The sequence below is a fragment of the Hippoglossus stenolepis genome, chromosome 15 (assembly GCF_022539355.2).
Source record: "Hippoglossus stenolepis isolate QCI-W04-F060 chromosome 15, HSTE1.2, whole genome shotgun sequence".
NCBI lineage: Eukaryota > Metazoa > Chordata > Actinopteri > Pleuronectiformes > Pleuronectidae > Hippoglossus > Hippoglossus stenolepis.
The window spans coordinates 9,366,054-9,382,195 of NC_061497.1; the positions used below are offsets into that span (position 1 = coordinate 9,366,054).

Here is a 16,142-nt window from a genome sequence, read left to right on the forward strand (position 1 = left end):
TGACTGAGGGATTAAAGGACCAATTATCTAAAGTAAACCTTCTGTCACTTGTAGCTCCTGCAGGAGAAGTCAATTAGAAGCATGATGAAGGATTGGGGGGAAAAATGGATAGGGATTTTAAATTAAAGAGGTGGCTGCACCAATCAGGGTGTGCTCGAAGACAGAGGAGGGTGTGATGACGTCAGCATTTGACAGACGAAACATCAGACAGCCTCTCAGTGTGCAAAAAAAAAAAAAAACTCAAGAGGCTTCCTCTCGCTGGTCATTGTTCAGCAGATCCAAGGAACAAGCTCCGAGGACAAACGCTCAGGCAACGGCCAACACCAGGTACTAAGTTTTTCTTTTTATTAGAAACCATGATTTTTTTGATCTATGGATTATAAATTGCTACTGACTAAAACGTTTTCATGAATTTAATGTGTTCTTATAATGAATGTCTTTATGATGTGCTGATTTAGCCACATCTTGAATATTTTTAAAAATAATAAGCATATACAGCTATGCAAAATAAAATGATAATCAAGTTTTTACATTTTAGTGAACTTATTGCTAATATATGTCTTTTTTTGTCTTGCTATAGACTCTTATCTTCAGACGCATCTTCTTTTCTTCCTCCAAGAGATGTTTTTTCAATCCTAATCTAATTGTAGAGCCAGATGCATGGCTGTGTGCATAAACCAAAAGTCTTTCATCCAGTCAGTTGTGCAGCAGGTGATGTGTCTAACACATGCTGTGAGTGTGTGACTCGGCAGCACGAGCAGAAGTGGTGCATGTTGTTGCAGTGGTGTATCTGCGCTGCTGCTGCTGTGCTCATGGCTCAGAGGAGGGCTGCTGCTGCTGCTGGCGGCTGCTGCTGCCCGAGGGCGCCCGTGAATGAAGACAACGCCCGTTTCTGCCTGCTGGCCGGGCTCATCCTGCTCTACTTGCTGTGCGGAGCGGCCATCTTCTCAACCCTGGAGCATCCCTTTGAGCTGCGTGCCCGCCGCCTCTGGAAACAGCAGCTGGGCAACTTCACCCAGAGGTACAGGGTCAACCTGGGCGCCCTCCACACTCTGCTGCGGCAGTACGAGGAGGCGAACGGAGCTGGGATCCGAGTGGACACGTTGAGGCCCCGCTGGGACTTTTCTGGAGCGTTCTACTTTGTAGGCACCGTTGTCTCCACTATTGGTGAGCCTTCACTTTTAAAGTTTAATACAACTTCATCCTCCTCAGATGCTCCTAACCTTGACCTTTTATGTTGCATTTGTCTCCTTTAGGCTTTGGCATGACCACACCAGCGACCATACCTGGAAAAATATTCTTGATCTTCTACGGTCTCATTGGCTGTGCTGCAACCATCCTCTTTTTTAACCTCTTCCTGGAGAGGATCATCACGATGTTAGCTTACATCATGCGCTGGTGTCACGAGCGCCGACTGAAGTGTGGTGGTGTCGGGGTGATGTCGAGCAGGGAGGAGACGTCAGGTGAGGAGGACAGCCTGGAGGGCTGGAAACCATCAGTCTACTATGTTATGCTGATCCTGGGAATAGCATCAATTGTGATTGCATGCAGTGCTTCCACCTTGTATTGTTCCATGGAGAACTGGAGCTACATGGACTCCCTTTACTTCTGCTTCGTGGCCTTCAGCACCATCGGCTTCGGGGACATGGTGAGCAGCCAGAGACAGCAGTATGAGTCTCAGGAAGCCTACCGCCTGGGGAACTGCCTTTTCATCCTAATGGGAGTATGTTGTATCTACTCACTTTTCAATGTCATTTCTATTGTCATCAAGCAAACTCTCAATTGGATTCTGGGTAAAATGGCATGCTGTGGGCAGCATCAGCCTTGTTCTTGCTTTGCACCTGGATGCTGGGGCCTCTGCTGCCCCTGCCTCCAAACAAAAAAACGAAACCAGAGGTCCCTGGCAGCACACCCCAGGCGTAAAAACTTGAAACGTAACACTGTGCAGCCCATCTCATCCCACTGTCCTGCAGGAAAACACAGATACACGGATGGCTCGGAGGAGACGGTGTGTGACAGTGAGACGGATGCAGGCGCAGTGGCTGACGGGGTGTATGTCGGGCGTCGTCTGTCAGGAGAGATGATCTCAGTCAACGAGTTCATGGTGTCTAATAAGGTGTCTCTGGCTCTGCTGCAGAAGCAGCTGAGTGAAACGGCTCACCAGGGCCCGCGGCAGAGCTCCAGCCATCAGAATGGATTCTCGGGTGGTGTGGGGGCCTTGGCCATCATGAATAATCGCCTCCAAGAAACCAGTGTGGATAGGTAGCACTGTATAACACACTGGGGTCCTATTCCATACTATTTACTTACTGATCGATTTCAAGAAAGTCAATAATTGCTCTCTCGGTGTGACAAAACCAAATTCTGAGAGTAGAATAATTCTCCTTCAATTTGCGTCTGTCTGAAGCTTATGCAGATAATAGCAGATTCTTCATTCGGAACAGCTAATAATCATTTGCATTTTGTTTTGTGATGAGAACGACGGCAAGGCGACATCTACAATTCAAAGAATTCACCATCACTGTGAAGAGGGGTCTGATGTCCTGAAGTGATTGGCTCATACAGAAGCAATCAGACGAAAGAAGCAGTGAAGGACCACTTACAGGAGACTGCTGATTTAAGAGTGCTGCCCTGTCTCCTGTGCTCCTCAACAAACACGACTGTATGTGAGGTAGTACTCAACATACAGACTTAAACACATCTGCAATATCCTCTTAGATAACAGACAGCTGCATGTGTAAATCATTCAGAATTTTGATTAGCGTTTAAAAGGAGCTTCTTCAAACAAGGAGCACAGAGGTAGACATTTTAATTTGTTGATTGCACACAAGTCGCCCATCTTGTTTCATCAGTGCATGTCATTGAAATTCATTGTAATCACGACACGACACGCTGAGATCCAGAGTTGTCATTGGAGCACATCTAATCAAACGTGACCTGTAGAGGACGTCCTTATAGTCAGCAAGATCACAATGACAGAGCGGAGAGCGAGATTCAGGTTCTCCTCAGCTCGCTGGAGGAGATCCTTTACTATGCAAGACAGTGCTTTTCATTCATTCTGTGTAGTCCTGTATCATTTTTTGCGATAGAATCTCATCAGTGCTTTGGATGATTGATGAGTGTGTGGAGACAAACATTTTTAAAATGTTCCTCTTATGGTCTAGCTTGATATATTGTCTTTATTGTTTCTAACTTCACAGCAATGCTGAAAATAGCTATTTTTCCTATTTTCTGTTATTGTGAGTAAAAACACTGCCAGTCAGTTAAATATTCTTTATTTAGGTTTAAAACAATCATGGCTCATAACATTAAATGTCTATACACAGAAGTACTTACTGAAACAATGTAATACTGCAGTATGATGCCGATAGAAATGACTGAAACTGATTCTGTTTGTTAGTCTTATCAATACTGTAAAAGATGAATAAGGCAGCACAGTACATATCCAAATCATGGAAAAAATACATTTCACATACACTGAGGATTGTGCTTAGAATTATGATTAATCTATAGAAGGAATCGCACAACATGTATAACTTATTTCTATAAAATAAATATTGGTTTGTCTGTAAATATTGATCTTAGGGTATTTGGATACTTTTATTCAATTCTTCTTCACAATCAATCCGCAATATATTCTGTGTATCTCTTTTTTCTTTTAAATAATCAGACTTTTAATTCAACACTCCCGTCAAGTGGATTTTATTCTACAGGTTTAGAACTAAAAAAAGTGAAATAAAAAATCTTTGTTATCTTGAGATAAAATGTGAAATGTAATTTTTCTCGATGTGAATGTCGAGACTCACTTATCAGGATAAAATACTTATATCATTGTTTATTTGCCTTTCACTTCTAACCACAAGGAAAAAAATATATACATTTGTGCACTTACATCAACTGCTCAGCTGTTAGCATTCCCTGCTGTCACAAATGAATACTGCATGTTAGCTGCATATTTACTAGCACTGACAACAGTTTTCTTTCCCAGAGGTGAAAGGCAAATATACGTTTTTTTTTAAAAAGTAATTCTTTAATTATATCTATTCATAAAACATTATCATATCTAAAATACAACCCGACCTGTACTAACACTTATTTTATCCAATGGAAATGGACAATTTCACAGTTGATTATTATTCAGCTTTACAGGCCGTCATCTGTACTGTCTGTTCACTGAATATGAGGCAGAGGTTTGTTGCTGGGTCAGAGTTTCTGAGTTCAGTTTTTACAAAATGTCCTTCTCATATAAATATAAATGTATTAGGCTTTAGATCTGTTTTTGCATTGTATTTGTTATGACAAGATGCTACTTGTTAGCATGATGTAAACAAACACCCCTGTCTGTTTACCATCTCCCTTTTTGTCAGATTGCACACACGAAGAAAACAGTTCTAATATCGACATTAATTACAGTCCCTCCACGGATCCTCGGAGATGAGACCCAGTGGAGCTTCTCAGGAGCCTCCCAGGCCCTGGACACACACGAAAAGTAGGGAATAATAATAGTGAATTTAAATAGTTTTCACAGTCACAATTGCACATTAAAGGAAGTAACATGGTTAGAATTGGACGTATGTATAGTTTGTACTCACATTCGGTACTGATGGCCCATGCATCTCTCTTTGTTGATAGTAGGCAGAAATAATGCAGTTCCTTCTGTAACACACACAAGTAACATGGAGTAATTTGATGATGCACGCAGACACACACACACACACACGCACATCTCTCTATAGTTGTGAGGACACTCATTGACATAATGCATTCCCTAGCAGCTAGGGCCTAGCCCCTTACCCTAACCTCAACCATCACAACTAAATGCCTAACCCTAACCTAAAACCTTAATTCTAGTCCTGAACCTCTTAACCCTCAAACAGCCAATTGAATTTGTGAGGACCAACCAAAATGTCCTTTCTTTTTTTTAAAGTTTTTCCTTACTCTTTTTGAGGGTTTAAGGCAGAGGATATCACACCTTGTTAAAGCCCTATGAGACAAATTGTGATTTGTGAATATGGGCTATACAAATAAAATTGGATTGATTTGATTGATTTTTTGACACACATACTTGCTCTGTATTCCTCCCCCTGGTGGTAATCCAGGTATGACGGTGGATGCGAGGACTGTGAGGACAGACAGCAGGTCAGGTTCCTCGCCCCTGGCACACAGCTCATCATAGATTTCTGTCAGGTATCAAAAAACATAAAATATAAATACAAACATTTAACAAACAGGCATTTAAACAAATTAAGAGGGTTTCTCAAGATTTGTACAGATTACATACGCAATTCATTGTTCTTTTTTTTCATTTTGTCAAGAAATTTTCAACCATGAAAAGACCAAAACAAAGTATGTGTTAGTCCATCAACCATTTGCTGCTTCCACACTTGCTTTTGTAAAAATGGTCAAAACATGAACTTATTTTCCTATTTTTACAAATAGTAAATATTTTATATAGAAGAGATTTAATTCACATTACGTATAATTATAATTCTATATACTATAACACTTAGTAGAATCAATTCTATTGATTTAGGGATTTAGTGGACGGAAGATAATAGAGAACTGGTAAAAGATAAGTGTTAAAGAGTTTCATCTCGATGTGTTTTAAGTGTATTAAACCACGACAAAACAAGGACTATTAGACCTTATATCATTATCAACACACACCTGCTACTTTGGACTCTAGCAGGTCATCCAGCTCGGCCTCCTGGTGTAATGCCTCTGCTGACAGCTGGGGGGCTCCAGGGAAGCACAGCAGGATGATGCTGATGTTGTCCAGGCTGCCCTGTGGAGCGAGGCAGAGGTGTCATCAGAGGTGAGTAATGACGGCTGACATAACAAATGTCATCTTATGAAAGGCTATTTCTTTCAGGGTGAACTGTTTCAGAAACCATCATTTTCACCTCGAGGTTTGCACACCAGCGTCACACAGATGCAGCGGAGCAGGACATTTTAAATGAAGTGTGGAAGAAGCTGTGACATTTTGAGGTCATTGTGCAAAGCTGAGGACCTGTTACATAACAGGGTGACATGATGGCCAAACAGAGCGTGCATGTGGCCTGTGTTCACCCTGGTATTATTATTTGACTCTAATGAGTATACAATAGTAAAGATGGTTTCTTATATTAAATGCTTTAAGGTTATGTGTTCCCTGGTTTTATACAGAGACTGGGTTTAATGAGGGAATTTGTTTGGCTTACAATTAATAGAAGATATGCATCAAAGAAATTATCAATCAATCAAATAGTATTTGTATAGCCCATATTCACAAAATCCCAATTTGTCTCATAAATGTTAACAAGGTGCCATTTTCTGCCCTAAACGTAGAAACCTCAGAGAGCCACATGTGAGGGATCCCTCTCCCAGGACAGACAGAAGTGCAATAGATGCCGCGTGTAGCTGAACACATCAACAAAATTACATTATTTACAAATTTGATTTGAAGAAGAATTAGACAATTGAAAATGGAGGAGTTATTCCCAGAAATGGTAGAATATGTGAGTAGGCATTATCTTATACTGTAAATTTTTAATAAAACATAATGTTCAGTTGTGAAAAAACCCTTCACTAAACACACTTGAATCTGGTAGCTGCAATGTGAAACTGGCTGTAGTGGAATAATTTTTGCCCCTCACTGCCTGAAATGAATATTTATGTATGCAATGCTATGTTCTTAAACATCAACCTTCAACCCTGTATGACACTCAGTGGCTGAAATGAGTCCTCATAGGAACTTAGAATAATCCCATGTAACCTGTTATGACACCTCTGCAGGCTATTTTAAGGTGGTCTGTCAGACTCTTGTACCAGCAGCAGCCTCAGTGGTAATGAGACTAAACCAGTCAGTGCTGCTTCTTCAGTCTTATTGTTATTATCAAACTATTCTCTGGTTCACCTTTTGATTTTTGCCTCTGTAAATGGACAATGATGTGTTTAATGCGCCAATAGTCAAATATTTATATTAATAATGTAGCACATGAACATTTGTATGTGAAAAGAGTCACTTGTAGTGATAATTCCGCTCAGTATTCCATGGGCTCTGCAGTTCCCCCTGGCTCCGTGGAGTTAAAACTAAATTGAGCGCTCACAATATTACTAAAATCCTCAAAACATAATGCACACTTCCTGTCTTACAGCAAAGATACATTTTTCTCAAGATTTGGTAGAGCGTAAAACTGACTTAATTCTAGAGTGAATACAAGACATATATTTGCCAGGTGGTTTAAAACCTGATTTCGAATGAATCCTTAAACAAAACATCTACTTGTTGTTATAGCAAAGATCTTCACCAAGTTTACTTAAAATTTCTTATCTTTATGAGAAGTCAGATGCATTTATAAATAAATCATCAGACCAACAAGTCTCTAGATTTCAATGTCTATGGGCACCAAATATTGAGAGGACCCAGCACATTTCCTAGTGGAACTCCACACCATCCACAAATGTTTCTCTTAACTTTCTAAGTATTGATTTGAAGAGAGAGATATGCTATGGTTGTTGTATCAAATAATTTTTGTAAATATGCCTAGAAAATGTACCACCTTTCTCATAAAAGCTTTTGCATATGAAAGTTAGATGAGTAAAGTAGGTGAGACAGCTTTAAGTTGTTTGAAAGCCTGAATGTAAGTCACATATAAGATTGATTCTGTATGACCAGACTAGATATGTATGTGTGTGGAAATGGTGAAAATGGAGTGACCTTTCAAAAGCTGAGCTCTTCGGATCAAGCTAAACTGAACAAAGTCACATTTTAAGGGATTATGTTATTAGATAAAATCCACAGCTCTTTAAAAATGATGTAACTCAGTTTTAAAGTGAAATTGTGTTTTGTGTTTATAATCAGGATTTACAACATGTAGAAATGCATAAGATGCTGGATCACTTGTGTTTGTTCTGACCTTGTAGAGACAGAGGTCAATGACTTGAGTACAGACATCCCTCAGATCAGTGCACACACTCAGCCGGTTATGGATGAAGGCGCACAGCTCCTCGTTGCTGATGGTGTCCCACACGCCATCGCAGGCGAGCACCAGGAACTCATCTGCTGGAGAGCGCTCCACCACAAACACCTCTGGCTCCGGGGACACCATCTGCTGGATGGGCGATCTGTTCTCTGCCCCCTTGTAGCTGAAGTCCCCCAGAGCACGGGAGACTGCCAGGGAACCGTTGATCCTTTGGAGGGACACCGAGCCGCCCGCGCTCTCAATACGCTCTTTCTCCAGAGGGCTGTAGGGTTTGTGGTCATCAGTGGAGAAGCAGACCTGGCCAGACCGGCACAGCATGGCCCTTGAGTCACCACAGTTGGCGAAGTAGATGTAATACGGTGAGATGAGGCTGGCTGTCACAGTGGTGCCACCTCTCTCCCAGCCTTCTCGACGTGCCACTGAGTGTAAGTGCTTGTCAGTTTGCAGGAAGCCTTCGACCATGGCACCTCTCACCCTTTCTGGGTCATCCTCTGGTCCTATTCCGCCTGTGTAGACAAAGAAGTGTGATGTTTAAATATCAAGTTTTTCCTGACACAAGGATCCAATAAAAACACATCACCACGCAGAATGAAAAATATTTTTGCAGAATACAATGTGAAATGTTCCTTGATGATATTGATATTCATCAGCACATCTTTTACCAGCTGCAGCGTTGTTGCATTAAATCCGTTATCAAAGCAAAACTCCATCATATTTGATTAAATCTTTTACATTTATTTAATTCATGCATTTTTAAGTACGTCACCTGTGGCTAGGATGTGACCCAGAAGGTGCTGGGAGCAGTGCTGTGCCACCGAGCTGCCTGCATGCCCATCAAACACAGCAAAGAAGCTCCAGTCTGCAAACTCTCCACCCAGCTGTGGCACACAGTTGTGGAAGTCCTCCATGTTGGCCCTCCAGCCCTGCATGCTCCCCAGGGCGTAGGTGAGACCCCAGCGGGCACAGCCCTCCTCTGCCAGCTTGTCCAGGACCGGCCGGTCAAGGTAGGGGCTGGGTATGACCTCCTCCTTCTCCCCCTCCCCTGGCTTCTCCCCCTCTGCTGCTCCTCCTCCACGGCTCCCCTTGAAGAAAGAGCTCACCTTTTTCTCTGTCTCTTTCACCAGCTGCCGCACAAATGCAGGCATCTCCACGCTGCCCTTCCTGGATGTCCTCATGGCTCCTGCGGGCAGCTGATTTGTGGTGGATCTTCTCTTGTCCCTGCCCCGGTGTTTGTGGCTGGGACGCAGGGCTGAGGTAGGCCCTGATGCTGGGCCTGTGCAGCGACTGTGTAGCCCTGCTGCTCCAGGGCTCAGAGCATGGCTGCCTGAGCTGATGGATGTTCCCTGTGCTGGCTGCTCCCCCCCGTCTCCCTGTTCATCTCCGTCCTCTCCTCTCTGCTTTCCCTCTCTGGAGACCTTCACTGATCAGCCCTCTCTCCTCCACTCATCCTTCCTCTCTCCTACTTGTTTGGTCTAGCCTCTGTGCTGCTGGGATATTACCTTCTCCCTCTCTTTTTCATAGCTCGTCCCTCTTTCACCAGCTCTCCCCTCGTCTTGTTATTTTCCCTGTCTCTGCTGTGATTGGCTGGCTATTTGTGTGCACCAATCCCTGCCTGACTCGCATCCCCTCTGTCATGTTTTGAGCTCACCCTCTCTCACTGTCCTCCTATCTGCAGCACTGCCCCTCCCACATCTCTGGTAATCTCAACCTTTGATGAGACGGGATTACGGGTTTCCACTGTTGTGGGATTACAGGACTGTCAGCCATTTAGCACAAAGTGTGTGACTGACAGTGTTTTGTTACGTGTTTCATTATATACAAATTGAACATAGCGACGGTGCACATGCTGTACCACTGCGGGGATTCATCACTGATCATCCAGCAACACTGACAGACACTTTAAACATGACATCATAGCTGCATTTTTACTCTAATTCTCAATTAAATTAGTGGAAACACAGTTTTTAACCAATCATATTTTAATGGTTCTAATGTAGCAGTAAAGAAAAAATGTGTTAGAGGCAGGTTGTGGTTATTAATGGGTATAATTATAATTATTATATAATATATTCTGCTAAATTGCCTTCTAAAAGAAAACAATAATATTAGAGACAAATTTGTATGTTTTTGTCTTTATAGAGACACGAAATGTGGAAATTTCTATCTAATTCAACAGAGATGAAGAGGCAAAGATTGGTACATGTTTCTACTGATTATTTTGTTTTCAACAAGCAGAAACATTAGTTTTCGACTTACTGCGGTTTTGTTTGGCACCGTTCCACAAACAACTGCTTAAATCTGTGGATTCAGCCACGATGGCATCTCTGCTCTCTGTACTTCTCTACTTAGCCTGATTTCAGGACAGACACTCTGTCATGTTACTGTGACCAGGCAGGATGAACTATTTGTACAGTTTTAATGTTTAATCAATCAAATATTGTCACATGTCATGATGATATATATGTAAATGATTATATTATATAATCATGTGTATTGTACTTACTATTCATACCAATGTCCATATTCTCATGCAAGATAGTTCACCCCAGTTATTATAAATGAATTGGAAATCTCTGTATAGGTGATTTCTGTCAACTCAAATAAAAATGTTACCTCCATCTGCATTTGTCTGTCAGCAGAATTACGCAAAAACTGCTCAACCAATTGTCATGAAATGTTTGTGGAGGTGTGGCCCATTAAATTCTGGTGCAGATCCAGATCAAGGGATGGATTCAGCATTTGTTTGTTTTTTCAATTTCTTTGACATTGATAGGATGTTTTCACCGATTTCCCAAAGGATAATTCATGGATCCAGATGAAAAAAATCTGGCAGATTTAGGATTCATTCATTCAACCATTTCACCATCATAGTATACTTTGTTTCTAACAATTCAAGCTTTATATAAATCCATTAGGTTGTGATGATAACTGCAATGTAATGCTATTGTTGATTTTGCATTAAAAACTGTTCCAAGCTAATGTAGCTACATGTTATGGTGGGGGCCTCTGGGTGCAGGTCGGCATCCAGAGGGCTCACAGAGCTGTCAACCAAGAGCCTCTGAACGCTGAGGGATATGTACATGCTGACGTCTCAGGTTCCCAATTTGACTGTCTGTGTGTCTGTGTGTGTGTGTGTGTGTATACGCGTGCGTGCGTGCATGTGTGTGTGTGTGTGTGAATCCAAACAGGGGGTATCCAATACAGGATAAAATTAGGCCAGCCAGGCCATATATTGCTGACTGAGCCCGGGCAGCCAAAAAAAGCCTGGAGTGAAAGCCAACAGTGGGAGCGCAAGGAAGAGAGGAGAGCAGGCAGGATCGCTGCTGAAATGGCCACCAAACGTAAGCAAAGAAATGGTGACAGCTTAAAGTAAAGGGAATCAGAGAGGAGAGAGGGCAGTGGTCAGACTCCACCTGCCAGGTGGGGGGATAGATCAGTTATTTTTACCCTCTGCTGGGCAGGTGTGGATACAGCATGACTGTCATTTGTTGGACATATGGATAGAATGGGACTCAGCTAAATGAGACTGCCTGAGTCCCTGAATGAACGGTTGTTTGATTCATTCCTAAATATCCTAATTGTCAAATTGGAATTATTGTTGCTATTTTTGTTTCGCTTTAGTTGTTCTTAAAGTAAGAAGTAAAGGCAGGTTATGGCTATACCAAGCTTGGAAAATGACTTCATAGGTGTAACATAGGGATGTCTCTGTCTCGGACCGGTTTTCAGATAAGCCATTAAATAAGACTGTTTGTATATATTTTTGTATATATGTTCCGCTGGTTCAACTATTGTGTGAGTGAATGCGAGACTCTCTTATTGATGCATCGTCTCTTAGAGACAAGTTGTTGTCGTCGTGTGTGTGAATATGTTTATGTGTAACATTCTTGAGGATTTATTTTAATCAGATAATTATGGTGATATTAACACTGGAGTTAGGAGGCTGATGATTTGTTGTTTGATGGTCTGATACACTCTGACTCAATGAGTATTTATTTTTATTATTCATTCAGTACAGAGCACATTATTAGAAGCAATACATTCATTCTGACGTGCTTCTTTCTATTGAGAAGAAATTATTGTAAAAGATTAATAATTCTATTATTCTTTTTCACATTTTATAAAGGTAGTGAGCTTTATTTCTTTTACTGTTCAAGGATGTGTGTCATGTTTCTGTCGGCAGCAGCAGTTTTGTTTGGAACAAAAAGAAGAAGGTGATCTGGGTCGTTACATTGAAGAGTGAATCCACTCACTGCATTTTGATATGACAGAATTTAAGAAATCTTATGAAACAAAATCTGTGCGTCTTTTTATAGAGCCAAGAGGTTAGAGCTGACTTGTGATGACATGTCACAGGCTCTTAACAATACCAAATTGTTGACTGAGCACGAAGATGATCTACAAAGTTAACTTTTCTTTCACAGATACACTCAAACACTCGTTCAGTATAACTCACCTAACTTCTCGTTTCTAGCAAGTGTCCACCTTGTTTTGCAGTTGTGGATCTGGTGTACTGGCGGAGCGTGAGGTGGACCGGTGTGGTGTTCACAGGGCTGGTGATCGCCCTGGCGAGCCTGTTCCAGCTCAGTGCCATCACCGTGCTCTCCCACCTCTGCCTGGGTATCATGTGTGTCAACTTCCTCCTCCGTCTCTACTACAAGCTGCTGGAGCTGCTTCGCTGCAACCCTGGGGTGCACCCTTTCCAGTGAGTCTGTTGATTTGGGCCATGCTGGATGTTCAATGGCAGAAACATGCTGCAAATGTAGGGCCTCAGTTGACCTGTTCTACCGGGGTAAAATTAGATTTCATAATCTTCGCCAAGGAGGTTACGTTTTCACCCCTGCTTATTTGTTTGGTTTGTTTGTGAGCAAGATACGTTTTTTGGGGCATTTTCATTGATTTCTATGTGAATATTTCATGAATCTTGATAAAAAAGAAAAATCTGGCATATTTAAGAAAACTGATTTCTATGAGTGGGTGAAATTTGGTGCAGCTTGATTGAATTTAAGTTGTATGCTGGACCTTGGTGGAGGTATGTGCTCTACTGAGTGCCATTCTAGTTTTTGTAATCGTGTGTCTGTGTGTGTTCCCAGGTCACATCTGGATTATGACAAGACTCTGACAGATAAGGACACAGTGATGCTGGTAGAGGAGGTGGTGCTACTGGTTGCATTCGCCGTTACAGAGATCAAACGGCTCCTTTTCATCGACTGCATGATTGACTCTATCAAGGTTCGAGCATGATGACAAAATAATGATTGAAAAGTACCATGTGAGCCACATTAATCCATGTACAGTATCTGATTCATGAAACCTCAGAGCTGAAACATGAAATCTAAGTCTGTAAATTAACTGTATTATAGAAAACACACGAAAAAAATATACCATTGAATGTCATCAAATCACATTCTCTCTCTGCTCTCTCTCACAGTTTGTTGTGCTCCTGTATCTGTTGACCTATGTCGGTGTCCTAACCAGCGGACTGACTCTGATCATAGCTGGTGAGTTGAACTGATTCCAAAGAATTTTCCTTCTGGCATCTCTGTGTGGCCTAAGTCAAGCACTTTGTGCTTTCATCCATCCACTCCTGCCTCACCCTGAAGAGCCTTTTCACATGGACACGTTGTATGAATGTGATGTGACACAAAGCCTTCTAGTGCTTTAACAGTGTCCTAACACATCTTCTCTTAGCTAATTCATTTCATAAAAGTGTTGCACTTGTCATTTACTGGTAAATAATACTATGTCAACCAGTCTTTTCTCCTTCGTCCTTGTTTCACAGCTGTGATCGTTGTTTTCTCACTTCCTCTGTTGTACAAAAAGCAGCAGGTAAGACCGTGTAAACTGCAAATTTCCAAAATTACATATCGATAACATCACAAAGCTGCATCTCTAAAGAGAGTAGTTTGTTTTTTTCGACAAGAAGCAGGATATAATAATTTAAGACTTCTCGGAATGATTAAATACACTGTAAAAAATACAAATACACATTTACTCTTTTTTTGTATGTATTTATTACTTTTATTAAACATATTAAGCATTCAATAAAAGATATAATCCATAAATTAATATAACAGGAAATCAAAGATCTTTTTTTTTTTTTTACAGGATTAGATTGTTTGATTGCTTAATGGTCTTGGATGATAGTAAAAAAATATATATACATCCTATCGCTGAATGTATGCATTTGTAATATCAGCTCATGACACAAAATCTATTGATGTCACAATGTCTTGGATTTACTGACCCATGTGTCATTGTGCTGTCAGGTGCGGATAAGGAAGATTGTACGAGCGGTAAAAGCTTTTGTGAAGAAAATCAAAACCATGTAAGTAACCTGCTCTTTATATGAAATGTTCTACTATGTCCTTTAATACAGCCCCTAAAGGGACATGGGCAAAAAGATAGAAGTTAGAAGAAGAAAAAATTTAGATGTTTCAGGTTTCTGGAAATATATATCTCTTTCTTTTTGGTCTGTTTACATTATGTTGTGTAATCCGAAGCCTCCCTATCTCCTTTTTTTGCAGGTGCCTCAATCTGTATAGTTCAGTGAGACCCTCCTCTGCTCCTGCAGCTGCCCCGAAACCTGCAGCTGCACCCGCCGCCAAACAGAAGGCCAAGTCAAAGTAGCTAGTTTACTGACGTGTTGAGGACACCCAGGGTTTGGGATTTGGAAAATGTTGGAATGGTACATCCTCTGTGGGGGCCGCTAGAGGGGCAGCTCATTTCCATCTCTGCACCACGATGTTTGTTCATGGGAGCAAGTTTTAATTGATCCTGACGGCTGAAACAAAACTACCATTCACTCAAGGACCGGAAGGGGAAGTGTATGAGCAGAGGAATTTTATTTACAGAGATGTTTTGTTGGCAGTGTTCAGAATAACTAGTTCACACAGTCATGCAGTCCAGCCAGGACAGCACACAATATCACAGGTTCTTTTCATTTAATAACAGGTTTATTTTTACATAAGTATACTGAGCACTGTACTCAATTTCTCATCATGAAGCTATGAAGCATTATTGCTGATTTTATTATTTAGCATTAATAGTTTTCAGTTGAAAAGAAAAATAACATTATCTGCGTCCATCAATTAACATATTTTTATGCTTGCTATGCTGAAGAACAAGTCAATTCAATTTCATTAAACCAAGTATAAACAGTGAAAGAAGTTAAGTTCACCTATTCTAATGTGATAACGATAAAAGATATAAAAACTGTCCTGCAGTGACTAACTGAATCAGGAACAATGCTTTATGGTACATAACAGCAGTAACTTTTTACTTTGCAGGTTACAGTGGGTTTTTAAAGCCGACTAACTTTAAACAGCTGACTGTTGTGGCTGAAAAAAAATCTTTGAGAGCAGTGAGAGATCAAATCTGTCAAGTATGCACCAGAAAACCAAAGAAGATTAAATAAAAAAAAAACTGTGCAAACCTGGGGGAACTGCAGAATCAGATGATAACATTCGCTGTTCAGTTTTTTAACTTGGATTATATTGATTATAAATTATTAAGTGCTTTAAGCCTGCTAGTGTATTTCTCTCTTATTTCTCAAGTTGCTCTTTCAAACTCTCTTGGAGCATTGGGACTAGTACTAGTCTGCTGTCATGTTCACAAAAGGTTGTCCTCGACCTTTACTGTTTTGTCTAAGTCATAACTACTTATATAACTTTCTTGACGACCATGTTTGAGTTGCAAAAAGTTGCTCCATAACCTGCCATCAGAGGACATTTCAATAGAAATAAAACAAACTACAGATTTTTATACCATTTTCTAAATATTCATCTTCATCATCAGACATTAGACACTTCCTGACATGAAGGATTGAGATAGAAGAATGGATCAAATTAATAAACTAGGCTGTGCAACATAATGCTGCTGGCAACTTGAGAATAACAAGAAGATGACAGGTAAATAGATAAATAGCGACTAGGAAACTATTAATATTCATCAGGCCAGGCTCAACATCCTGAAGAAAAAAAAAACGCTGATTGCTCTTGTGGCACCAAGAAAAATATTATTTGACTAAGAATAGAATTTCTTTTTGATAATTTTTGTCAGTCCATTGCCACGAGACATCTCCTCATCCACATTTTCCAAATCCACCAAACTATTTCTGAACGTGTTAATTTGTTGATTGAACTAAGTGTTTAATGAACCTTTGTCTTTACTGTAGCTCAG

At 40.8% G+C, this 16,142-nt stretch overlaps 3 protein-coding genes across 3 annotated transcripts; 2 read left to right on the top strand and 1 right to left on the bottom strand.

Annotated features, from left to right (window-relative positions):
• The first annotated feature begins 796 nt into the window (after positions 1-796).
• Positions 797-2,912, top strand: kcnk12l (potassium channel, subfamily K, member 12 like). The gene is made up of 3 exons (XM_035178045.2): positions 797-1,167; positions 1,257-1,821; positions 1,918-2,912. The coding sequence occupies exons 1-3, from the start codon at positions 813-815 to the stop codon at positions 2,264-2,266; spliced, it is 1,269 nt and encodes a 422-aa protein (XP_035033936.1). The 5' UTR covers positions 797-812; the 3' UTR covers positions 2,267-2,912.
• A 347-nt stretch (positions 2,913-3,259) lies between these two features.
• ppm1nb (protein phosphatase, Mg2+/Mn2+ dependent, 1Nb (putative)) lies at positions 3,260-9,982 on the bottom strand. The gene is made up of 6 exons (XM_035178046.2): positions 8,731-9,982; positions 7,899-8,470; positions 5,668-5,785; positions 5,066-5,180; positions 4,593-4,656; positions 3,260-4,472 (listed from the first exon to the last, which is right to left on the bottom strand). Exons 1-6 carry the CDS (start codon positions 9,137-9,139, stop codon positions 4,455-4,457), a joined length of 1,296 nt encoding a protein of 431 aa, XP_035033937.1. The 5' UTR covers positions 9,140-9,982; the 3' UTR covers positions 3,260-4,454.
• Positions 9,983-11,188: 1,206 nt separating this feature from the next.
• Positions 11,189-15,935, top strand: rtn2b (reticulon 2b). Its single transcript, XM_035178047.2, has 7 exons — positions 11,189-11,305; positions 12,459-12,666; positions 13,055-13,193; positions 13,393-13,462; positions 13,744-13,790; positions 14,231-14,289; positions 14,489-15,935. The coding sequence occupies exons 1-7, from the start codon at positions 11,293-11,295 to the stop codon at positions 14,589-14,591; spliced, it is 639 nt and encodes a 212-aa protein (XP_035033938.1). The 5' UTR covers positions 11,189-11,292; the 3' UTR covers positions 14,592-15,935.
• Positions 15,936-16,142: the final 207 nt, after the last annotated feature.